This window comes from Oryx dammah, unplaced genomic scaffold (assembly GCF_014754425.2).
Source record: "Oryx dammah isolate SB20612 unplaced genomic scaffold, SCBI_Odam_1.1 HiC_scaffold_10, whole genome shotgun sequence".
Lineage (NCBI taxonomy): Eukaryota > Metazoa > Chordata > Mammalia > Artiodactyla > Bovidae > Oryx > Oryx dammah.
This window is the reverse complement of record NW_024070194.1, coordinates 45,391,740-45,417,284: the sequence shown is the minus strand read 5'-3', so window position 1 is coordinate 45,417,284 and position 25,545 is coordinate 45,391,740. Positions and strand designations below refer to the sequence as shown.

The 25,545-nt window shown below is 57.6% G+C and overlaps 1 protein-coding gene across 6 annotated transcripts in view; it reads right to left on the bottom strand.

Moving 5' to 3' along the window:
• Window positions 1–25,545, bottom strand: part of RRBP1 (ribosome binding protein 1) — a 47,511-nt gene that overhangs the window by 6,166 nt on the left and 15,800 nt on the right. For 3 of the 6 annotated variants that reach the window (XM_040248000.1, XM_040248004.1, XM_040248002.1), the window contains exons 2-10: window positions 18,533–20,801; window positions 9,349–9,497; window positions 8,210–8,332; window positions 7,506–7,658; window positions 6,799–6,917; window positions 5,781–5,934; window positions 4,241–4,379; window positions 2,586–2,755; window positions 2,439–2,473 (exon numbers count right to left, since the gene is read on the bottom strand). In XM_040248000.1, the coding sequence (XP_040103934.1) occupies window positions 2,439–2,473; window positions 2,586–2,755; window positions 4,241–4,379; window positions 5,781–5,934; window positions 6,799–6,917; window positions 7,506–7,658; window positions 8,210–8,332; window positions 9,349–9,497; window positions 18,533–20,780 (3,290 nt within the window). In that variant the 5' untranslated portion in view covers window positions 20,781–20,801. The remainder of the gene's footprint in view (window positions 1–2,438; window positions 2,474–2,585; window positions 2,756–4,240; window positions 4,380–5,780; window positions 5,935–6,798; window positions 6,918–7,505; window positions 7,659–8,209; window positions 8,333–9,348; window positions 9,498–18,532; window positions 20,802–25,545) is intronic. The other 3 variants (XM_040248006.1, XM_040248005.1, XM_040248003.1) reach the window with 3 other exon arrangements.

Sequence of the window (25,545 nt, the reverse complement as noted above, 5' to 3'; positions counted from 1 at the left end):
CCAGGGGCACACACAGGGTCTGGGACAAGGGTCAGGCCCCTCCCTCACAAGGCACAGGCTTCAGAGGAGCCTGGGCAACTACCGAGGCCCCTTCCCCAAGAGCCCAGAGGCCACCAGAGTCCCACTTGGGGACAGAGCTGCTTGGACAGGAGAGGTCAGAGCAGACGCCTGGCTAGTGCCAGTACAGGCCCTAGACCGTTGCTTTTTTTGGGGGTGCTCTTTCTTCTGCTAAGGGCTTCCCTAATAGCTGGTAAAGAATCCACCTGCAATGCAGGACACCCCAGTTCTATTCCTGGGTCGGGAAGATCCCCTGGAGAAAGGAAAGGCTACCCATCCAGTATTCTGGTCTGGAGAATTCCATGGACTGTACAGTTCAAGAGGTCGCAAAGAGTCAGACACGACTGAACGACATTCACTTCACTCCTTCTGATGCCTGGTCCCGTGCTGTCCCACAGCCTGCGGCCCTGGCCCTTCCCTAGGGCCACAGTTGCCCTTGAGAGACGCGGCTGGGCCTCCTCAGAGGACACTAGGCAGCACCGTCACCCACGGCCCATCAGGAACATTCCCACTCTTGGCGGTGCCCGGCAGGCCCTAGCTCCCTGCCGCGACCACCCTGTGTCTAAAACCTGGCTCTGCCGGGACCCAAAGGCTCCCCCTCAGTCCTGCACCCGGGCTCTGAGACGTTGGCCCAAGAAGACCCCAGACACCAGGGGAGCTGGCAGGACAGCGGCCCCACTTCCTCACGCTTCACTCCAGACTCAAGGCCACGTAGTTCTGTCTGCCCCCATCACCCAGATGGCTTGGGGTGGACGCTCTAGAACGTATCTGGCTGTCCTGAGAAAGAGGCTGCAAATGGACACTTTAACATGTCATCTTTTGAGTCTCAATTTAGAACAGTACAGGAAGCCACTAGCGCTGACCTGAAGTAGCACAACCAGGACCGCTCGGGGTCAGGAAAGAAGTCCCTCCGAAGACGCCCCCGGTGGGAACACGTGTTCTGATTTTCTCACCAGGGGCCACAGTGAACAGCTTAGGACTGCCACCCTAAGGAAGTGTGTGAAGACTCAACACCCTCGGGAGGGCTGTGTGCTGCCTGCCCTGACCCTCACCTTCATTCTAAGTACAGTTTGCACCCAGCCTTGAAGATGGCTGTTGTGGACTTCTGAGATGCTAGCTTCAGGCCACAGAACCTGACCCCACCCTCAACGCACCACTGGGACCCCTCAGAGCTTCTCCGTCAAGCCGCCGGCATTCTGCAGCAGCTGGCCCCCTGTAAATCCCTGCAAGAGCGCCCCCACGGAGGAAGACACAGCCAGTGGGTGACGAGGACACGCTGACAGTCACCCCACTTGGTGGCCACTGCCCAAGGTACATTTTAGAATGTATGGGGTTGGATCACTCACCTCCACCCCAGAATAGGATGGCCTGGCCTAGTCACAACTTCCAGATAAACAGTCTGAGAAGAAAATTTTTAAAAACCCCTCATTCTGTCAAACATCTGCAGGATGGAAAATACTAGAATCGACCCTATTTGCCACATGACCCAAGTACCTATAAATTAGCTGTGTGGTCCAAGAACCTGATCCTGAAATACAAGAACAAAATGCTAAATGAACACAACCTCTCTACCCCCACAAATGCCACGAGGAACAAAGTTGCCCTGAGCTGTCTGGAAAGCCGCACGGAGAGGGTTTGCTTCTGAATCTCCAACAAGGCATCGTGGGGCCTCCGAGAGGCTGGCTTCCTTCCCCAGCCTTCAGATCTGAAGCTGGGAATGCGGGCCATGGCCTGGAGGCACCAGGGAGGTGACCCACCAGCGGTAGCAGCCAGAACAAGGGAGCCTGGTCAGCAGACAGCCCAGGACAAGGCCGACCACCTGCACAGGGATGGACGACATCACCAGGCCCCATCCCACGTGGCTGCCCTGATAGCCCCCGGCTAGAGCCCGCAGGCACCTGTTGAGGGACACACACTCGGAGGTGACGGTCGCTCCAAGGGGTCCAGCCCCCTGGCCTGGGGCGCCTCCCCCAGGCCTCAGTAGCCTGGGGCTGGCTGCTGACATCACCCAGCACCAGCCTCCGCGTCTGGTCAGCTGGGACCCTGCACCACAGCCAGAGCTGTGCCAAGGTCTGGGCAACCTCCCAGGTTCTCCATTCGGGGTGCGTGACCCATTTTCTGTTTGAGTTATGACTTCAAGCCCCAAAATCCCTCCTCCCGTAGATATGGAGAGAAACCCCCGACCAGTCAGTCCTTCCTGTCCAGAGATGGATGGAAGGATGAACGGACAGACAGCAGGAGGCCCAGCCACTCTCCCCACGGGCTGGGTCCTGCCCTCTTTCCTGCTCCCCACAGGCACTGGAGGAGGGGTGGGGAAGACAGGGCTTCTCAAGGGTCCTCCCGGGATCCTACACCCAGGCTGGGCCCCTGCCCCCTCTTACCGGGCCTGCTGCTGGTCGGCCTCCACTCGACTGGCCTGGAACGAGAGAAGAGCCCCGGGGTTACCAGGACACACGCCTTGGACGGCAGGTCGTCGGGCGGGGGGCCCCGTGGGGTGGGTGGAGGGGCCCCAGGAGAGGGGTGCTGACCTGGGCATCCTGGGCCTGGCTGGCCTCCAACAGGGCCTCGATGGAGCGGATCCTCTCCGTGAGCTGCGAGTTCTGCGCCCGGGCCTCATCTAGCTGCCCATGGAGACCACGCAGCTCCTCACACTTGCCCCTCACCTCGGCCTCGGAGGACTGCAGCTTGCCACGCAGCTCTGCAGAAGGGGCGGCCGGTGGGTCAGGGGTGGGGGGTTGCCGGCACAGATGCTCCCAGGCTGCCCAGCACACACCCATGGGCTCGAGACACACACCGCACCCGGGGCAGCCCACCAGCTAGCTAGCTGGTGGAGAGTCACCACCAGGCTTCTGCACACCGGGGAACAACAAAGCGCCCCCACCACTTGGCAATGATGGGATTTGAATGGGTGTCTGCTGCAGAGTCTAAACCCTGCTCCTGGGAGACCGGCTCACGTTGCTGAGACAAGGGCGGGGGCTCCTAGCATGTCCTCTTGCCTTGGCGACTTCCACAACATCCCACCACGGCTCAGAATGCCGGCCACGTTCTTCTGACTCTGCACAGCCTCTGGCCCGGGGCTCACCCCACACGTATGGGGCTCTGTTGAGGGCTTCCTCCTCCTCCCCACCCCTCACTCATCTCTGAGGCCTGGGGATCCACGCCCACTGCTGGTCCAATCCCCCAGGGCACCTCTGTGGTTGCCTGGCCCAGCCCTGGTCCCCGGGCCACTGTGCCCCTCAGTCCTTTCCTGGGCCAGAGCAGGAGCATCTGGAAGGGCAAGTGGGGTCGGTCCCGCCACCCCCACCCATGCTCCCAGCCCTCATCACTCCACAGGACAGTCACCCAGGCCCGCCTGTCTGCCCCCACACTGGCCACTGATGCCATCTCCAGCCTTGAGCGCCGACCTCCTCGGTCTTTCTTGTACAGTCCAAGTTCAAGTTTGTCCCCGTTCCTCGGGGGCTCCGTGCCGGCCACTTCTGCCCTTTCCTGGCCTTTGTGAGGCAGGCCTCTTCCGGTCATCCAGACCTTTGTCCCCAAAGGTCTCCCCTGACCACTTGAAGCCACACCAGGCCCATCAAAACAGGGGGCGGCAGCCTAGAACCCTGAGCCATCCCGGCCCATAGCCTGTTTTTGTCAATAGAGCTTTCCTGGCCCACGGACAAGCCTGTCTGTCCTGAGCTGTGTGGGCACTGTGGCAGCAGAGCTGAGCAGCTGTGACAAACACCATCTGCCCTACAAAGCCGAGATCACTACTGCGTGGCCCTTCACAGACGCTGCTGGCCGCTTCTAGGACCTGCTCCAGGTCACAGCAGCCACTTGGAAGTCTGTCGAGCACAAGGCTGTGTGACCTGGTCAATGGACTGCCTGCCCTGCCTCTCCAGGGGCCCGCAGTGCCCTGGGCGTCTCACCACCTCCTGAGGGGATAGGTGCCCTGAGCACGGGTGACCATGGCCCACTTCTAGACCTGGCCCTGGGCCTTACTGAGCTGGAGGAAGGAGAAGGCCAGCAGTGGCCCTCGTGGCAGCGTCTTCCACCCGAGCCCACCTCCCACATCCAGCCCCCACGGCCAGTCCTCCAGACCCCAGGCCTGACCGCAAGCACCCCCGTGCATCCCCCAACAGGTGCAGGAGTCCAGGGTCCCGGGTGCTCTTGCCCCGCGGGGCCGGGCCCTCAGTGCCCTCACCAGCCATCTGCTGCTGTTGCTCCCGGGCCTTCTCGGCATCTGCCCGGAGGCTGGCATGGCTGCTCTGCGCGCGGCACAGCTCCCGGCTGACCTCGTCCAGGCGCTTCTGCAGGGCCTCCTCGCTCTCCTTGTGAGATGCCTGGGGACCAGCCGAAGGAAGGGGGCCGTGAGGGTGTGGGCGGGAGGCTGGGCTCTCTCGGCTCTGCCGTCCAGAGCTCTTCACTCCCTGCCGCCCCGCACTGACGAAGCAGAAAAGCTGCCTGGATATCCGGGTCAGTTCACCCCCTAGACAAGGCCAGGGGGCCATCCTGAGCCCTGAAGAGTGGGCGCACAGGGAAGACGCTGCAGGTGAGACCAACAGTAGCCCCATTTTCACCTGAGTGGGACCTGGGCATGGTCACAACTGCTGAGCATTTCTGGGCAAGGCGCTGTTGAGGCGCCCGTGTGTCAGCGTGGTGAGTCCCGGCCACGCCAAGACACAGGTACCACCATCACACCCACGTTACAGGTGGAAAAACCGGGGCCTCAGGGTCAACACTGTGGGGACTGTGTGTGACCGAGGATGGCAAGACTGAGCGGGAGGAGATGCGCAGCGCCTGGGGCTTCCTGACGAGAGTGACGACCATTTGGTACGGGAGTGGTGCCTCCAGTCCCGGAAACAGGAGCACGCGCACCAGGCCCTCCCCAGAGGTCCTAGTCCCATCTCCCTGCTCAGGCCAGACCCACTTTGCATCAAACTATCCGCCTCGATTCCACCCAAACAATCCCCCTGTTTATCTGTGCCTGTCCTGGGTCCCCTGCGCACACAGCAGTCTCAAAAGACTTCTAGTCCTTTCCGTGACACAGTGCAACGTGCTGCAGCTGAGCTTCAGTGACTGAGCAGAAACAGGAGCCAAGCCGTGTGGGTCTCCTGGGTTCACGTGTTTTCCCGAGAAGTCACACACACAGCGGGTGACAACTGCCCTGAGACAGGCCGGCTCGGGGGTATGGGGCTCGTTCGGCCGACGGGGAGCTGCCCGGTGCCCTGTGGGGGTTCCTCCCTTCGGGGCATGGGTGTCCCCCTGGGTAACTATGAGCTCCCAGGCCACACTCAGGGCTGAGGAGGAAGAAGCCCCACCAGGTGCTGAAGCCAGAGGCTGTGTGGGGACCTGTGATGACACAGGGTGGGTGATGCCTGGGGGCTCGTGTCCTGGCTCCGAGTGAACTGAGGGGCCTTGCTTAACTCTGTGCCTCCCACTCCCTTCTGGAGAAATGGCACATAATACCAGTATCTACCCGATGGGGTTACAAGGGAAATTAGCTGAGAATTAACGCTGGTGCGTGTTTAGAACAAATGCCAAGCACACAGATGGCGCCCATTTGATGCTGACCAGGCATCACCAGTAACAAGACCAAGGCTGAAGGTTCCAGTCCCAGCCCTGCCTGGGTCTCCTGCGGCCACAGTCACAGCTGAGGACAGATGACCCCGGGTGGCTGGACGGGCCAGGCGGCGAGGCTTGGCGGGCGGGGTGCACGGGCATGAGGGGGCTGCCGGCCTCACCTGCAACTGCAGGGCCTGTTTCTCCACAGCGGCCGCCTTCGCTTCCAGGGCCTTGCGCTGCTGCTCCTCCTGCCGCGCGGCCTCCGACTTCTCCACCAGCTCCTTGCTGACCTTGCCCAGCTCCTGCCGGAGCTTGGCCAGCTCTGCATTCTGCCTGCAAGACAGTCACCAGACCCCGGAATGACGGACAGGAGAGGGCTGGGTCGGCTCCCGTGTACCCTGAGAGCTGCCTGGGGTGATGGGGACAGGCAGCCCTGAGCCCGTCCTCCGGGGCCCCGGCTCTTTCTTAAGTCGTTGCCTGAGTCTTGGACCCTACCCTGCTGAAGCTCCTCTGTATCATTAGCCACGTGGGGTGAGATGTGTTTTGTTGAAAATGGTATTTCACAAGCAGGGTGGGTGGCTCAGTGAGAGCAAAGAGCAACACGGGCCTGAAAGCAGCCCACAGAGCCAACAGCAGCAATTGATTCCTCATGGCTGATCTGGGCCCAGACAAGCCCTGGGAGACAGGGGAATGGGCCTCTCCACCCCGAGGGCAGGGCCACTGGCGGGCTCGAGTCCACACACAGGACTCACCAGCCAGCGGGACCACGACCAGGCTGGGAGGCCACATAAAGTGGGAGGCTATGCCATTTTACAGAAGAGACCCCCTCAGTGCTGCACAGAAGCTGGGTCTCGGGACCAGGCAGGCAGTCCAGGGGGGCAGGAGAGCTGAGGGGGCAGGTCCAGGCCCACCTTTTCCAGTGCGAGGAGGTTGTCAGCCTGCCACCTCCTTCCGGGGCACAAGAGACAGTTCCTCATGGCAGGACTGACTGTCCAGCCAAGCGACAGTACCAGACCAGATGAAGTGGACAGACAAAACTGTCCCCCAACCCTGGGAGGCAAGAAACCTGACCAAGACCAGCTCTGCTCTGCTTCCCCGGGGGGCACAGACATGGCCCCCAGCCCCTGGGGCTGGGGTGGGAGGCTGGCTGGTGGGCCCTGGGAGCCAAGTGCAGCTTGGGGCGCACGCAGGGCTTACTTGCTCTCCACCTGGCTCGTGGCCTGGTTCAAGGCGTCCCTCAGGATGGAGTTCTCCTGCTGCAAGCGGGCCAGCTGTGCACTGGGGCCGTTCTCCAGCTGCTCCTGCAGCGTCCGGATCTAAAAGGGCATCCGAGGGGCATCAGAACCTCGCGAGGACAGCCACTTCGGGAGCAAGGTCGGCAAGCTCCCAGCTCACAGACAAAAGCCCTAAGCAGAGCGCTCAGCCCAAAGCCCAGGTGTGCTGGTTCACTCGGCTGCTGACCAAGGTCCTGAGACATAGCACAGAGCCCACAGCCACCCCAAGGACGCCTGTTTCCTGCTCTCTGACCCCCTTGGCACAGCCCCTGCCACCCCGGGGGTGTAGAGGAGAGACAGCAAGGCTCCAAGTCCTCAGGCCAGAGCTGGCCAGGCCTTCCACTGGGACCGTGCAGATTTCATGCCCCTTGTTTTGCTGGGTCCTCCCAATCTCGTAGGGAGAAGGCAGAGCTAGCAGGACTCCAGGGTCATGGAGAGGCTGCAAACTTGACCGACAGGCCCCTAGAATAAGGGATGGTCATGTCCCAGCGTGACCACTTGGGACTGGAGTATTTTCTGAAAGTGCTCTTCTGAAGTGCACATCTCACCAGCCAGACAGAACAGGCCCTCGCCCCGCCCCCACCCCGCAACAAACCGGGCCGGGAGGACCTGCCCCGTGACTGTGCCCACCTTGCCCTGCAGCTGCTGCACCTCCTTCACGTGCTCCCGGTAGCTGGCCTGCATGCGCGCCTGCACGGCCGTGATCTCCTGCTCCCGGGCTACCAGCTGCTTCTTCACTTTGGCCTCCCCGGCGGCTGCCTTGGCCTTTTCCGCTGCCAGCTCCTGGAGAAAGCAGAGGGCAGGGAGGTAGGAGTACATCAGGTGAAACCAAGGCCAGCACCACCCAGAGCATTTGATAAGCCCCCCACTCCAGCTGTCTGTCTGTCCGTCCCCCACCAAACACACCACCCCCCCTGGCTTGGAGCCAAGGCCCTAACTCAGGACACAGAAACTGACTCCTCGTGAATGAAAGGATCCAGGGCTCAGGGCCAGGGGTGTCCTGAGGCCCCGGCCACCTCCCTGCACCTGCTGCCCCGCAGAGAGGCCGGGCACAGAGAAGAGGCGACAGGCACACACACTTTGTTGGGAAAGCACGGCTTTCTCAAGACAAGGGATGTCGCTAGCCCCTCAGGGACCTGGGCTTCCTCCCGAGGAGAGACGAGGGCAAAAAAACCCCAGATGAGCTGTGACAGGAGCGGCCATGTGCCAACTGCCCCTGATCAAGACCACCCCCCCAATGTCAGGGTGGCCCGGACCCCCAAGACTGGAGCTCATGGGCACAGCCCAGGCTCCTGGAGTCCTGGGTCTTCACTGGCCCCAGACCCCAGCCCCACCTTGTTGAGCTCCCGCAGCTTGCTCTTGGCGACGGCCGCGTCCTCCTGCTCCGTGGCCAGCAGCTTCTCCTTCTCTTCCAGCTGGCGTTTCAGAATCACCACAGGGTCGCCCTTCTGAGTGGCCTGGAGAGGCCCACAGAGCCACATTTAACAGGAGGTGAGCAGACACAGGATTTGAGCCCCAGTCCAGCCCTCAAACCCTGATCCACGAGCAAAGCCCTGGCTGGATGGTGCGGGAGTGGTTCCTTGCTGACTGCACACACACATGTGGAGGGGAGGCCCCACCTTAGCTGCCCGGCCCGTCAGGCCTCGGGCCCGCGGGTGCAGGAGCTGCTTGAAACCAAAGCTCTGGACCCCGGGGGCAGTTGTGGGGAGCATGGTGTTTCCCAGGTTGATGGTGGTCAGGGCCTCTCCTTGGCCTGCTGGGGGCCATTGGCCATCGTTCCCGGCTCAGTGCTCAGCCCTGAGCAGCTGTGTGGGGCCAGCTGAAGTGTGGAGGCTGGGCTGGGGGTGGGGGAGGGTGTATTCTGGGTGTACTGGCCTGAGGCCAGGCCTCTCTTGTGGAGGGGTGTGGTCAGCATGACCTCCAGCCACTCAAGCCCAGGAGACGGACAGAAGCTCACTAAGCAAAGAGCTCCTGAGACCCCAGGGCCCATCCCCCCTCAGCAGGGGCCAGGGCTGAAAGAACCCAGTGGCCTTGGGACAGGGGCCACCAGGCTGGCTCTCAGGACACTCCCCAGACATCTCTCACCTCTGAGGCACCACAAAATCCTCTAGCAAAATTACCTATGATGCAGGCTCTGTGTAAGGAACAAATGTGCCCCACAGCACTTCCTGCACCAGAGGGGGGAAATCCAGAGAGGCAAGCCCCTTCCCTCCTGCCCCAAGCCCTGGCCACAAACCAGCGGGCCAGCTCCTGCGCCCACCTTGATGCCCCTCATATAGTGGCGGCCGGGCTGACTCACCCAGCCATCCCAGGAAGGGGTGGCGAGGAGGCAGGTAGAGGGGTTTCAAGGACCTTCTGCGCAGCTGGGCAAGCCCCAGGGAGGCCGGGGCCCTGGGACCAGGTGGGGTGTGGGGGTGGCCCCTGGCCAGCTACCCACAGCCGCAGTGGCACCAAACGTGGCGGGGGGGCCCACCTTGTGCCACGTGTCCTGCATGATGCCCGTCTTGTCGGCCAGGATCTCCATGAGCCGCTGGGCCTCTCCCTCACTGAGCACCATGCTTCCAACAGCGGAGACCAGCGTCTTGTAGGGCAGGTGTAGAGTGCCATTGGCATCTGGGGGCCCTGTGCATGAAGGGGAGGGTGGGTGTCACACACGGGCACAACAGCCAAGCCCAGCATACCACGGAGCGGGAGCCAGTTGGGATCCTGCCTAGACAGTGCGGAGATGGTCCCAAGTAGAGAAACGTTGACTGTCCCTGGGCTGGAGGAGACAACCCCCGACCTTTTCATCATCAGGAGCAGACGTGGCAAGGTACACTCTCCCCAGCCAACAGCCCGGTCCAGCTCTGGCTCACACCACCCAGAGAGGCTCACGGCCCTGCCAAGACCCAGCCCTGTGGCTCTCGGGTCCAGACTGACCAGCGAGCCTATCAGCCTGATGGCTGCAGCCCCACATTGAGGAGGGGGAGGCCACCTCCCACGTGTCCTGGTCCAGACCCTTTATTTGCAGCTCTCCCCGGATGCAGAGTAAGGCAGGTTCCATGAGGGATGGCTGGGCCAGCCTCATCCAGGCCTGGCCACCTGCTGGGCCAGGAGCACCTGACCTGCTAGAGGACACAGCGCCAGGTGCCAACAGCCAGCTGTCACCCCTGCATACCCCCCACATCCCCACAAGAGCTCCGCTCTCTCACAGGCCCTCATGCAGCCCCAAAGGCAAGACGCAGTGAACAGGGACACCCGTTCTCATGCCGCGGCTCCAACCTGCCCTCAGCGGAAAACAGGGCCCCAAACGAGCCAAAACAAAGCAGAGCGGCTGCCCACAGCAGCACCTGCCGCCAAGCCCACCTCGCCAAGGATGAGCGAGGGGGAGGTTTCCATGGCAACACGAAATTCTCTGCCTGTCACAATATTTTCATCACACGTGAAAACACTTGGCAGGATGCCCTTGTAAAGGGGACGAGGGAGTGGGGGTGTGTGGTTGCTACAAGCATCTTCACTCAGAACTCCTCGACCCGCAAAGCTCGGGAATGAAAGATAACCAGGCTAACGTTCAGGCCTAGAGCTCAAGGTGTCATGAAAACTGGGGGTGGGGGTGGGGGGTGGGGCGGGGTAGCACCCTTCAGTCTTCACAGTAGTCACTGAAATATGTATATTAAATAATTTTAATGGAGAACTTCTGCACCCAAGGGGCTTCCGTTGCGGCTCAGCTGGTAAAGAATCTGCCTGCAATGTGGAGACCTGGGTTTGATCCCTGGGTTGGGAAGATCTCCTGGAGAAGGGAAAGGCTACCCACCCCAGTATTCTGCCTGGAGAATCCCATGAACAGTATAGTAGTCCATGGGGTAGCAAAGAGTCGGGCACGACTGAGCACCTTTCACTCACTCACTCTGCACCCAAGAGACAGCTCAAGGACAGCTAAGCCCAGAGAGAAGGAACCAGTCGGACGAAGACCCCACAGTCAGCGCCTTGGTCTCTGGGCTTCCTCTCATCCGGTCAGCTGGAAGCCCGATGTCCCTGCCTGGGTTCTCCAGAAGAGGGCGCCCGGTGGGTCAGACCTGCCAGAAAGGCCTGGCTGAGGCCAGCCACTCAGACCTCCTTCCTGCTCTCTGGACTCAGAGAGGCAGGCCTGCCCCCGCGCTGCCCCCACGCAGCCACCAGCCTCGTGGGCACCTGCCAGGGGGCTGGTGGTGGGAACAGGAGTGGTTCCTGGAGGGGCATACACCAGATTCTGAAACCTGGTATGAAAAGAATGTCAAGGATCTGCAATAACTTTTCATACTGATTGCAAGCTGATGTGATACAGCATTTGGGGTAAACTAGGTTACATGAAATACATCATTAAAGCAAATTCCACTTGTCTTTCGTTCACCTTTCTTAATGTGGCTCACAGTGTATTTCTACCGGACAGACTAGCTACTCTGTTTCAGCCCTGGGGACCCCAAGCACTGCTTGCCCCAGAGTGCCTGTCCTCCCAGGCCTGGGAGTGGTCTGGGGAAGGGGACTCAGCAGCTGGACGATGCAGCTATGTGTCCATAACGAACACCCTGCCTTCACAGTGTCACCCCAGGGATCTCACACGTGCGTCTCTTCTGGAGGGCCTACTGCACAGATCATTCCTCAGAGTATACTGGGAGAGTGTCATCCTAATACATGTCTATTAAAACCGTCTCACATAATTACACTAAATTGTATTAGACTTCTTAATCAAAGTAATATAAAACTTGTAAAGCTATGCAGTAGTGAAGTTTACTTCCTCTTGCCCACCCCAACAGAAAATTTCACAGCCTTCTCCACCACCATATAAATACTTCAAAATTATCTTCAGAGACGTCATGTTATATTTCTCCATTAAGGTTAAGGACGGTACCATCTTTAGTCTCCCCAAATCAGGGGAAGTAAAACTGAAAGAAAAGAACCGAGAAGCAGGAACCTGAGCCCCACATGAGTGGCATTTATTTCTGGGTGTCAAGGTCTTCTGGCCAAACCCCCAGCCCTAAGCTCAAGCCCACAGGGGCCGGGGACCAGGTATGGGGGGCAGGCGGTGCGCGGCACGCTGACCCACTCATGGGACTAACATTCCTCCAGCAAACACTCCAAGGCTAGAAAGAATCCTTGGGGCTGGGAAATCTTAAGGCCCTGAGATAAATCTCTCGAAGACTCAACATCTGTTCTGTGAAGCCACGGGCCTCACCAAGACCACGTGGCCGTGAACTCCCTGAAGACAGGAGCAGCCAAGGCTTTGCGCACGACGGTACGTCTGAAATTCCAGGTGTGGACAGGCTGGGAGGCCTAGGGGAGGGAGCCGGTGGCAGGAGGGCACGGTGGCCAGGCAGGGCCAGTGTCTCATGGCGTCAGCTCAGGGCTGAGCCTGTCCACGGGCTGGTTTCAGTCTGCAGGCCTGCAGGCAGTGGGCACCCTGTCAGAACAAGGACCCTGGAGCCCTGGGCTTGAATTGTGGCTCAAATTCATGCCAGCTGGGCATCCTAGGGCAAGCAGCTTCACCTCCCTGTGCCGATTTCCTCATCCATGAGGCAGGGTGACAATCACTCCTCCCTTACACATGACAGGTTAAATGGCAATGCGCTGGGCACAGGGCAAGCACCGCAGGGTCCATGAGCAGGGCCAGGCACACCCCAGACCTGGCCCCTACCTGAGCAGACAGTACCCCAGCCAGGAACTTATTGGAAGGGGTCCCCTTCCTCTGTCCCCCCACGATCGCCACAGACAAATCATGGCAAGCCAGCGCCAGGCACCTTCCCGGGAACAGAGCCCCATGGCCTGTGCCCCTTTAGCCCCTGCCTTGCACACAAGGTCAGAGGGGCAGCAAGTTTAGAAAAGCTAGGAAGCTGTGTCTCCTCGGGCCCTCAGCCCCGAAGCACACACTGTTCGGATAACATGCGCAAGCCTCAAATTCCAGAACTGCACTCCCGTCTGTGACCACGCTTGGAGGCTTAATCACCCAACATCACACCAGTCCTGCAAAGAGGGCACAGGAGTTTCCCTCTCAGGGTCCCTTGGGGAGAAGCCCGTGAATGGTCTCAGCCAGTGGGCGCTTGGCGGGCTCCCCGTGCTGCTTCAGTCCCTGGAAGCTCTGCCCTGCTCGTGCCCGGCTCAGCCCATGACAGGGTGACGTTGGAGCTGCTCCAGGAACCATGCTCGCAACAGACAGCTGGGATCCAGCTGGGATCGTCGCCAAGCCCCAGGATGGGCAACAGGAGGTTCCAGCTCCATGCCGGCCGCTGCTGCAGTTCCCTAAGCCCTGCCTAGGGGGTCTCCCGACCGCAAGTATGCACCAACTATGTACCCTGCAGTCTGCAAAATGCAGGTGAGAGGGACTCCCAGGCAGGAGAAGGAAGGAGACCCCAGACACGGAATCAACAGAGCCCCAAGGACCCCCAGGGAGCGGCCATGGCAGCAACACTGGGAGGGCTTTTATCGCAGGAGATGCTCGTGCCAAATGCTCTGGGCAGAGAGCAGCGAGGGCTGGGCCTCCAGGAAAGGAGGGAGCAGCAAAGACAGGCACCAAAGCTGGCAGAGCAGAGGCAGGCAGGGCTACAGTGGGTCCCAGGCGTCACAAGCCCTGGGGGTCCGGGTGTCACCTCATGGGCAAGGGAGCACCACTTGCGAGGGAGCCGGGTCTGCACCTGAGGCCGCCGGGGGACCAGGCCGGTCAGGGGCGAATCCAGGCCAGGGGCTGAGCGTGCTTAGGGAACTGGGTGGCAACAGACACCCCATGTCAACCCTGGGGCTTGGAGGGCGGGACACAGGGTGCAGTCTCGGGGCGGGGGGACATCCAGACCAGCCCCCAATGCCTCTGCACAGCTGTCACCCCAACTGTGTGGTGGGGGGCCGCACATGGTCCCCTGGACAGGGCAGAGTCCAGCCTCGGGAAGCCCTCCAGGACATCCCCAGTCACCTGAGCCATACGCAGGCCACAGGCCCAGGACCCCGGGAAGGGCCCCCTGCCCTCCCGGAAGCCAGCACTTCTCGAGCAATCGTCAGACTCAGAGACAAGACAAGCTCCTGACTCTCGCTGACCCCAAGGGCAGAGGGCGGCTCCCAAATCAGAGTGGCCAGCAGGCTACCCGTCTCCAGAAACAGGAACCTGAGCCAGCACCACCACGGCCCCCACCCCTCAGGAGCACGGACAGTGGCCGTGAAGGATTCTCCTGAGCCTTCGGGAAAGGGGTCCCCCCAAGGCCCTCGATGGAAGAGCCCCCAGATGTGGCAGAGGCGCAGCTGTGGCTCCGGCTGGGTTGCAACTACGGCAGTGGAGGGCCCCGGGCAGCACACAGATGGTCCACCGCAAGCCCGTCTCAGGCCGGAGCCCAGCACCGCCCGGGCCATCTGCCCCTCGACAGGGTAAGGGCCCTGCACGGTGGTGCGCTGGCCCCGGGCAACTGGCATCTTGAGGGCACTGGAGCAAAGCACAAGCAATGTCGAGAGCAATCCTACCGGGGCCTCTGAGTCAGGCCTTCTCATCTGGTTAGAGACAAAAGTCATCTGTTGACAGACAGGGAGCTTGTCCATATAATGATGCATCATGGAATTTTTTTTTAATTCTACAAATTGAATGACTTTATTTTTCTCTTTACATACTTTTGCTCCCCCCACACCAATTTTAATAAAATCCATTTTAGATCTGAAAAAGAAAAAAGAACATATCACAGTATTTCTTAAAGAAATACAACCCTGGAGGACCTGTGGGCGAGATCCTTCCTCGGGCCTGAGACAGCCATGAGGTCTGACCTACAGCCGGCAGAAAGGACGGGGGGCGACAGCCTTGGGCCCCTGTCCCGGCAGTGATGGGAGACCCGGTGCTGCCACGTGTGAGAGGGCTGACCAGGAGTGACCGGGAAGTTCTGGAAGAATGTCTTCCAGCAGCTTCTCTAGCCACGACAGTGCTGCACTGACTCGAGACTCGCTTCCCCGGGGGATGTTTCGTTCTTTTGAAAAAGAAGAAAAGGAAAAGCTGGGTTTGAAGAACTTACACAGAAAGTGAATTAAATAAAGGCTCATGAGCCGGTAGTTTTCTTCAGAGCTTCCAACCCTGAGAAACTGAGTTTAGTTTGAAAGAGAGGATCAAGCATGGTCTCACCAGCACCCCTGTCTCCTGGGGAGAGGGACAGGCACAGATGGAGACCCAGGCCTAGGGTGCCCCACCCCTCACCCCTTCTGGGAAATCTCAAAACAGAGCTGAACTCTAGTTCCTGCTGTCAGAGAACAGGCAGAGATACAAGCCCACCTTAGAGAACACTGGGGGATAAATGCATAGAAGGACCCCGGGGTGCAATTCCCGTCCAGTCATACAGCCTGAGACGGGGCCCTGCAGACTACACACAGCTGGAGTGATGTTCTCCTGGCCACTCTGGGTCACAGAACACGGCTCCACCCGGAGTGATGTTCTCCTGGCCACTCTGGGTCACAGAACACGGCTCCACCCCTGTGTTTCCCGGGGTCTGGCAGTGGCAGGAGGCCTTCCACAACACAGAGTTGATGGCCCCAGGATGCAGAAACCTCCTTTCTCTCTCATCCGACCTCAGTGCCCACCATCAGCTGGGTGCCCAGGGGCAGGGACACACTGAGAAGGACACACTGCTTCCTTCCTCACCCTGGGCCCCCAAAGAAGCAGGAGGCCCTCTCACTGCTCAGAGGCCACTCAGGGTCCTGAGGTCAGGGCTGGGCTGCCTCCTGACACCCAAAGGGGTGCAAGCTCCACTGTGTTCCAATGAGGGCCTGTTTCCTCATCTCACAGACAAATGTGGAGTTTTTCTCTCCCACTAACAAGAATACATGTTATAGAAAAACTAGAAAGTGCAGAAGGGTGAAGGGAAGAAAATAAAAGTCACCCACAGACCTCCCCCCAAAGACGGCCTTTCTCCCACGTAGACCTGTGCACATCTGACTCAGCCGTCGTGGGGCCTAAGGGTACCTCCACCTCCCGGAGGCTGGCGGGGCCCAGCTGGGATGGTCTCTGGCCCAAGGTTTAGGCCCAAGTCTGCAGGATGGATGGCATTTTGCATAAAGCCAGGGCACCAAGTCTAAGAGGAGGGCCACCCAGTCGCCTTCCTGCCCCCGTCCCCGCCTCAGTGACACCCACAAACCAAAGCCCCTGGCAGCATTAAGGACTCAGGCCCAACTCGGAAGGTGCCTCCTGTCCAGCCCAAGCCCACATGTCCGGTTCAGGGGGCCTGGCCTGCGCCACGTTCACATGGACGCGAGTCCAGGAGCTGGAGAGACAGCCCTGTCAAGAGGGCCTCAAATCACCCCCACGGCCACACACTTCCTGGGCAAGAAGCTGCTTTCCTGACCAACGCAGACGCTGGCTGCGGTGACTCTCAAGACAGCAAACCAGGGGGGGCCTGGACCGTGTCGCCAACGCTTGGGAGCTTCAATTCCAGAAATTTCTACTTCGCAAGGATTCCATGAATTTCCTCTTCTCCAGACACTGGGAAGAGAACCCAACCTTCTGTTTCATAACCAAGTGTTTTCCCCTCGTCCACACCTGGGTTCCTAATGGCCTCCAACGTCAGCGCCATCTCCACACAGCCACGTGAGATGCTCACGAGGGCTCATCACCGAGGGGACCGTCTGCCACGCCAGGCCTTTGGTGGGCAAGGTGGACGGGGCTGTCTCCCTGAGTTAAAAACGCACCTGCCTTCTGACGAAGCAGCGACACATCCAGGACCTGACGCTAGGGAGACCCTCACCTGGTAGGACACGGACGTCACTGCAGCAGTTAATTTTAGCAGCAACAGAAGGGCCCACTGCTTCAGAGCATTTAAATACATTACCTTACGCTCAGGCCACGGACAACAACGCAGTCTACTCAGGACCAGCCTGCTTCCTGACCTGCTGGCCTCGGGCCAGCACCCTACTGTCATTCTAACAGTTTGGGAAAGTGTTCACATATCAGACAGAACTGGCCTTCCAACAGTCACTTAAAAATCTATTTAGTATTCTTACTTATTTTTCCCTCAAGAGGTGACTTTCAAACCCATTGAAATTTTGGCAGGAAGAATAATAAACTACTAAGTTAACCAGGGAGTGATAATCATTCTATCATGTATAATCTTTCTTGTCCTGAACCGCAGTATTTTTTTCCTGTTCAAATTTCCTCTTATCCTACACCTCAGGTGAGCGGCTTTGTGGGTTCACACAGGTCAGAAGTTAGGTCTTCCTCCCAACAATGCTTTTTGTTACCTGCCAATTTAGCCTTCCTTTCTAATGTGAAGTTTCTGTTTCATACCTTATTTCAAATGTCCAAGGCCTTACAGGGTCATGACGATCCCAGGAAGCTCTGATGCGGGAGAAGCCAGAGAACAGACTGGCTCTCACCTACATCCCTGTCGTCTGCCTCCAGGGCCCTTGGCCCTGGGTCAGGTAGGTAGAGCATTGCCTTGAAGACAGGGAGGTGTGCTCCCTCCACCTGTGGGGCCGGGGCCAAGGTTCAGTGTCTGGGTTTTCAAAGGCCTGAGAGGTTGTCGTGACCTGTGGGGCAAACGTAGGCTGGTCCCTGAACCTCACACAGAGCACAGTGTGGTCTGAGAGAATGTCCTCCCAGCAGAAAAGCGGGTACAGCTTCAGAAAAAGACAAGAGAAGGGAGCCAGCTACAAACACAGGGCCTGTCTACTTGGCAGAGGCCCCAATATTTCAGGCCCCTAAGATGCCTCACCAAGACAAATGCAATTAATCTTCTGAGTAGGCTAATGGCTAATCTAAGAAAGAAAGAAATCTAGCAAGAGAAAAAGAGAGAAAGGGACGGAGGGAGCAAGGAAACACTGAACTACTCTATCAAGTGAGGAGTGGACATGAAACAGGAACTCACAGGTCAAGTTTCTACAGTGATCTGCTCTGAAAAGATAATAGGAAATCCATGTTCTATGCATTATCTAACAACATGTGTATCTGATACATAATATCTATTTTAATGTTGTATAATGCTTCCTTCCACAACTGGGGTGGGAAGTAGCAAAGAGGGAAACCTGGGAGGCAGGGGGTGTGGACACCACTGCTTCTTAGGAGTAGCATCCTGCTGTTATTCACTCAATAAACATCCAGAAAAGAACAAAGCTATGCTAAAGCACCGCGGGAGGCAAGAATGCAGAACAGGTTGACAGAACCCGGCCAGACGGCCAGACGTTCAAGAGAGACTGCAAGACACAGAACCATTCTCGACTGTGTGTTGGAGGGAATCGTCACCTCTTCTGAACTCACACCTTTCCCCACTGGACTTCCTCTTGTTGACTCAGCCTCAGTCTCACAACTTGCTCTGGGGCAACAGGACCCTGGTTTGAGAAGTGCCCTTTTTACAGCTCCGCCACAACCATGAGAAGGTCCTCTGCCCTCGAGAGTCACCGATGCCTTGGCCTGGGCCCCAGAATGAACACGTGGAAGTTGACCCAACAGTCAACCTCTGGCAGGAGTCAAACTAGTTAGAGGTAACACAGACCAGTCAACCTCCACCCAAATCAACAGAAACATGAGCAAGTTCTTGAATGACTGATGCTGCAGGACCCTCAGTTCTGGGATGTTTGTTATGCAGCCTTGTTGTGGCAATAGCTGACTGATACAGATGGCTTCCCCAAAGGGAATCTACAAGCCACTTAGAGACAGCTCGTCTCTCCACATTCATAAAGAAACCAAAGCTACTTACCAGACTCGTTCTTCTTCTTTGACCCAGACTTCTTCTTTGCAGGAGCCTCTTGCTTTGGTGCCTCCTGGCTCTGGACCATGTCTGCATTTTTGCCCTGGGTAGGAGCTGACTCTGCCTTTTTACCCTGATTGGCAGATGCATCCACCTTCTTGCCCTGGTTGGGGGAACCTTCCGACTTTTTGCCTTGGTTTGAGGTTCCCTCTGCCTTTTTCCCTTGATTGGGGGTCCCATCTGCTTTTTTCCCCTGGTTCGCAACACCCTCCATCTTTGTGCCCTGATTAGCAACTGAATCTGCCTTTTTGCCTTGATTCTGGCCTGCCTCTGCTTTTCTGCCCTGGTTCTGGGCCCCCTCTGCCTTCTTGCCCTGGTTCTGGGGGCCCTCTGCCTTCTTGCCCTGAGTGGGGGTCCCTTCTGCCTTCCTGCCCTGGTTCTGGGCCCCCTCTGCCTTCTTGCCCTGATTGGGGGTCCCGTCTGCTTTTTTACTCTGGTTTTGAACTACTTCTACCATTTTGCCCTGGTCCAGGGTACTCTGTTCTTTTCTGCCCTGATTCTGGTTCCCCTCTGCCTTTTTCCCCTGATTCTGGTTCCCCTCTGCCTTTTTGCCCTGGTTCTGGGCCCCCTCTGCTTTTTTGCCTTGGTTCTGGGCCCCCTCTGCCTTTTTGCTCTGGTTCTGGGCCCCCTCTGGTTTCTTCCCTTGGTTCTGGGCCCCCTCTGCCTTCTTGCCCTGGTTGGGGGTTCCCTCTGATTTTTTTCCCTGGTTCTGGGCCCCCTCTGCCTTCTTGCCCTGGTTTTGGGCCCCCTCTGCCTTCTTGCCCTGGTTCTGGGCCCCCTCTCCCTTCTTGCCCTGGTTCTGGGCCCCCTCTCCCTTCTTGCCTTGGTTCTGGGCTCCCTCTACCTTCTTGCCCTGGTTCTGAGCCCCCTCTACCTTCTTGCCCTGGTTCTGGGCTCCCTCTGCCTTCTTGCTCTGGTTTTGGGCTCCCTCTGCCTTCTTGCCCTGGTTGGGGGTTCCTTCTGCCTTCTTGCCTTGGTTCTGGGCCCCCTCTGATTTCTTGCCTTGGTTCTGGGCCCCTTCTGCCTTCTTGCCCTGATTCTGGGCCCCCTCTGCCTTCTTGCCCTGATTCTGGGCCCCCTCTGCCTTCTTGCCTTGGTTCTGAGCCCCCTCTGCCTTCTTGCCTTGGTTCTGGGCCCCCTCTGCCTTCTTGCCTTGGTTCTGGGCCCCCTCTATCTTCTTGCCCTGGTTGGGGGTCCCCTCTGATTTCTTGCCTTGGTTCTGGGCCCCCTCTGCCTTCTTGCCCTGGTTCTGGGCCCCCTCTGATTTCTTGCCCTGGTTCTGGGCCCCCTCTGCCTTCTTGCCCTGGTTCTGGGCCCCCTCTGCCTTCTTGCCCTGGTTCTGGGCGCCCTCTGCTTTCTTGCCTTGGTTCTGGGCGCCCTCTGCTTTCTTGCCTTGGTTCTGGGCGCCCTCTGCTTTCTTGCCTTGGTTCTGGGCCCCCTCTGCCTTCTTGCCTTGGTTCTGGGCCCCCTCTGCCTTCTTGCCTTGGTTCTGGGCCCCCTCTGCCTTCTTGCCTTGGTTCTGGGCCCCCTCTGCCTTCTTGCCTTGGTTCTGGGCCCCCTCTGCCTTCTTGCCCTGGTTCTGGGCCCCCTCTGCCTTCTTGCCCTGTGTAGAGCTAGTGGCAGGGGCACTGCCTTTGGCGCCCACTGGGGACACCACCACCATAGGCACCTCCTTGGGAGCAGCTTCCAAGATGGCAGCCTTTGAGGCAAGAACCTGGATGGAGTTCACTACAGAGCTGACTGCTGGTTCCACCTTTGCCACTCTTTTCTCCTTCTTCTTTTTGTCCTTTGGGGAAGAAGCCAGCTTCTCTTGGGGCATGGCTGGTACTGTGGCTACAGGGGCAGTGGCCACAGGGGACTGGACTGGGGTTGGAGCCACCGCCACTGCCGGTGCCCACACTGGGTCCTTGGGGAGGATGGTCACGCCAGGGGTGGGCTCGTGGTCAGGTATCTTCCCGTTGGGCTTCTCCTCCTTTTTCTTGGTCTTTCCTTTCTTCTCCACTGTCTTCTCCTTCTTCTTCTTCTCCACTTTCTGGTGGTTGGTCTTCGCCATCTCCTTGCGCTGGTTGGCCAGAGCTTCTTCATATGACGTCTCCTTCATGGAGAAGGTTGACACCAGGAAGATGCCGATGGCAGAAACAACCATGAATCCACCAAAGACCACAACCCCCAAGGTCTGAGTGTCGTAAATATCCATCCTGGCTGGTTTTCCTTTCACCTGCCAAATACATACACGGCAATTACTTTCTGTAGAAACTGAGGCATTTGACAGTCACCGTCCCCACTCGCAACACCTAACATATGGTTCCACTAATCCTTCAGACTGATAAAATCAAAGAAGAAACAAACCAGGCAATCTCTGCTGTCACCTGCTCTCCCTGCCCCTCAGAAATGAGCGACTCTTACACAGCTGGGACACACGAAGCCACAGAGATGTGGCAGCAGGCAGCTCCATGGCCGGGGCATGTGGCGCCCATGCAACTCAGAAGCTGTGACCCCAGGTCAAGACGCTCCCCACCACAGGGTCAAAGATGCACATGAACACAGGCACAGGCCAGTGTTAGATGACTGGAAGTGGCAAGGATGGGGTCAAAGTGCCAACCACATCAGGAGCAGGAGCCACCCGGTCACAGGGGATGACTGTAGAAATGGGAGCACTAGGCTGATGTATCTTTTGCTTTCTCATATCAGGACAGATTCCGCCCCCCACCCCCCGGCCCCAACTCAAGTTGGCTGATATTAAGAATACCATGTGATTCAAATCAAACACAGCTGCTGGCTCTCGCTCACAGTGTCCGGGCCAGTGGGTCTCATGAGCGCTCTTTCTCTGCTGCCCCCTCTTTCCCAGGGCTGATAAACACAAGTACCCACCTAGGGGCAGAGATGAGAACCTACGCATTACAATCCCAAAGGTGATCAACATGTGGTGAGGAAAAATGGAGCCTGTGAATCTGCACATTAGGAAACAGGAAGTATCACTTCTAGGAGCTGACCAAGTAAGGCCTCAGGTCTGGATTCCACATCCAGAGGCTGCAATGAGGGAGGGGGACAGCGCCACCAGGCCCACTCCTCACCCTGGGGAGAGGACCCTTTGTCTGATGACACACTCCCAACCATGAGGATGAACCCCCGTTCTCGCTGGCCGGGGACCGAAGTCCACAGGGTTGGAGGTGGCCAGGTCCGCACCCAACAGCTGTCAGCAGGGCTACACTTGACTTCAGTGAGGAACTCCAAGGGGTCCATTTCTTGGATACACTCAACGTTTACCAACTAATTTTGCTGCTGCTATCACAGTTCCAGTCCCCTGACCTGGGGAGTGACAGACAGAGCCCAGCTCCCCCAAGAGGACCAGCAGTGCAGTAGCTGTGGGAACGCGTGTGTGAGAGGCTGCGGGAGGGCATGGGGAAAGGAGGAGAGCTAAGTGGTCCCCCAAATCTCTGGAGCTGGAATAGGCCAGGCCCAGGCTTCTCAGTGGCTTAAAACTTGAGATTTCTCTTCCTGCGTGAGTAGGGGCTTCTAAACAGCCATGGAATCCAAATTTTGACATTAGGGGGTTTGAGAGGAGGGACTGAGCTCAGCATCCTATTCTAAGGAAAATCACTCTGATCATAGGAAAAATGTCTTTGCTGTCTTTCTACGAAACCCCTGCAGGAGGAGGGCGGACTATGCCCTGCTCTCCAGGGCAGCACCTTCCTCAGGGGCAGCTGGACACTTACTTCTCCCAGATTGTTGCCAGGGGCTGCAGCTCTGGGTCAAACTCCACATCTTGGTCCGCAAGCCCGAGGGGGCTCATGGAGCCTCCAGGTCTTGGGGCAGCGAGTTCTGACCTCTTGCCGTGGGTGCCACACACACAGAAGTCAGGAGCCTTCAGGACCACACTCACAGTTGAGTGCAAAAAGCCTGGAGGGAGGGGTCCAGGAGGCGGGAGGCGGGGGACAAGAAGCTGGAAGGTTCCACCATCCCCTTCTAATCCCTGCTGCTCGGTGGGCATCCACAACTGAAATGCTGGGTCCTCAGAAGGACCCCTCAGAACACTGTCAACACAGACACGTTTCAGGTACGAGGCAATAGCATAATCATGACATCCATCCTATTCAGGTGACAAAATCCTCCGACCTACTCTGCAGCACAGGAAACTCTACTCAATATCCAGGAAAAGAACCTGAGAAAGAGTAGATACAAAAACCCTCTGCAATGCCCTTCTCCAGAGGCAGCACCTGGCCAGGGGCCCGGGTCACCCAGCTGCAGGTCTGCAAGCCCTGGGTCCCCAACGTGCCCTGGAGGGCAGGTCCCATGGAGGCCCTGGGCCCCCAGCCCCCAGAACAGGCATTGCCCTGCCCCATCTCAGCTCCTCCCCCACACCCCCAACTTCATCCCCTTTCTAGCACCATGGATTCTGCAGCCGAGTGGTTTGGGCAGAAAAGCCATGGATAGAAAGCTGGCTTTGGCTCTCAAGTTAGGCAAACACAGGATACAAGTCGGGGGGGCAGAGTGGAGAGAAGCCAGCTGCGAGAGCGTTTCCCTCTGCACGGGCAGACGGACATCTGAGGCCATCACTTCCTAAGCCTCCAAATACGCTCAAGGTCAGTCTTCAAGGTTAGCCTGCCAGGTGCTCCACACACAGTCAAAGGCCTGGCAGAAACCTCCCACAAGGTTTTCCATAAGACTGTGCTGTGTGCCATTGCATCCTGAGTGGGCTGACCACAGAGAATCTGTGCTGTGGATCCCAGAAACTTCTACGAAATGTACACGTTTATTTACAACAGCGGATCTGCTTAGAGTGTGAAGCAGAAGGCCAGCCAGCACAGGGAGCAGACGGCTGGCCCGAGGCTCAGGAACCACTCCCAGGCTCTGTGGCTGAAACTCTAGGCCCACCTTGGAGGTGCTGAGGGCATGGCTTTCTTCTGCTCCTGGGAGTAAGGACTGGGGAACAGAGGTTGTGTGGACACCCCAAGCATGGACTACTGTTGCTGAGTCACTCGGTCTGACCAAGCTAGTGCAGTTTGGCGAGGTCAGTCCGATCTGGCAACAGGGATTTGGGTTGGTTTTGCAAAAGGACTCTCAACAGCACTCCTTGGGCTGGGTCGTGTCAACACCCAGCTGTGCCGTTGGAGGCCTTGTGAGGGCACTCTGAGAAACGACAGCAGGGGGTGGGGAGGGGGTGTCAAAGAGACCCAGCCCCATTTCCTGGGTGTAAGGTGACTTACCAGGAAGGCACAAAACCAAAACAGAATGACAACAGAATAAGGACGTTAGCAGATAATGACTGCATCATCAAGTATTTCAAATATACAGAAGATTAAGAAAAACATTCTGAACAGCCGTTTATCCACCACCCAGGTTTAGCAAATCAAAAAGTCTCCCCCATTTACTTTAGATAAACATTCAGTGTCTCATCTTTCCTTCCACAGAGGACCAACACCCAGTGTGCCCCCATGCTCAGCCATGGGTGTCCACCAGACAAGCCCAGGACCACCCTGGCAAGGGCTGCATGGGACCAGCCCTGCGAGTGTCACTGGGCAATGTTTTATTCTCCAGAACACACCACTGGCCCAGGGTGGGCACTGTGCCACCAGATGCTGCCAACTGCTCCCTGGGGCAGCACGAGGCCCCATCCTCTACTCACCCTCTAGACATGTCCCCACCAGATGCCAGTGATGCTTGGCCTCCCACAGAGATGAGCACTTCACGCTTCTCCTATGATGTAGCCTGCTCACATGCTTGGCCTGTCTTCTGAAGGGTTGCCTTTTTCTTTATTTACAGTTGTCCTTTACATAGCTTGGATACGAACCATTTGTTGTTTTCAATGTATCCAAGTCTGTGGAGCTGACTCCTTGGGAAACACCCTGATGCTAGGAAAGACTGAGGGCAAGAAGAGACGGCGGTGACAGAGGATGAGATGGTTGGATGGCATAACTGACTCAACGGACATGAGTTTGAGCAAACTCCAAGAGATGGTGAAGGACAGGGAAGCCTGGTATGCTGCAGTCCATGGGGTTGTGCCAAGAGTTGAACACAACTTAGCAACTGAATAACAAGTCTCTGGTTTCATTTTCAACCATCTTGTTTTTACAGTGTTTTCTTATATCACAGCTATTGCCCCAGAGTCTGGGACTGCCCAGGTGGCACTAGTGGTAAAGAACCCACCTGCCAGTGCAGGAGATGTAAGAGACTCAGGTTCGACTCCTGGGTCGGGAAGATCCCCTGGAGGAGGGCATGGCAACCCACTCTAGTATTCTTGCCTCGAGAATCCCATGGACAGGGGAGCCTGGTGGGCTACAGTCCATGGGGTCATAAAGAGTCGTACACGACTGAAGCAACTTAGCACACAAGCCACAGAGTCAATCTGTTTCCTTTTTCTTTTAAGGAAAAGACTTTTGCTCTCCTTTCAATCTAAATAATCACTCAGTCGTGTAAAGAGGCAACGCAGTCCTAGGGGTCAAAACTTAAAAGGCACAAAATGGCTGATATAGAGTGAAAACCTCCCTATACCCCTGCCTTAGCCACCCAGGTCCCAGCCACTGGGAGAGAAGTCCTTTACTGTTTATTTTCTTCCACACACTTCAAAAAGCTTTTCGTAGTTCGGTTTAATCACCTGGGATTTACTCTGGCATATGACAGGAAACAATGTCAGCTTCTCTCCCGGCTTAAATTACCTGGCACCCCTTCTGAACTGGTCCACCCTCCTCCCTTCTCCTCCCTGCACAGTTGCCTCTGCGCCACCAGGTTTGATGGACTTACACTCTGTCCCACCTGCATATTTATCTGTGCCCAGCATCAATACCATATTTTGGCCCACGCATCCCCTCCAAATCCCAATTCCATTGGGATTTTTGAAGCAGACTAAATTTACAGATGAAGGTGGGGACAGCTGACTGTACACCATGGGAACTGTCACTGATCAGTGTGTAGTTGTGTAGCACTCCATTTATTTAAATGTCCTTTTATATTATACTTGCAAA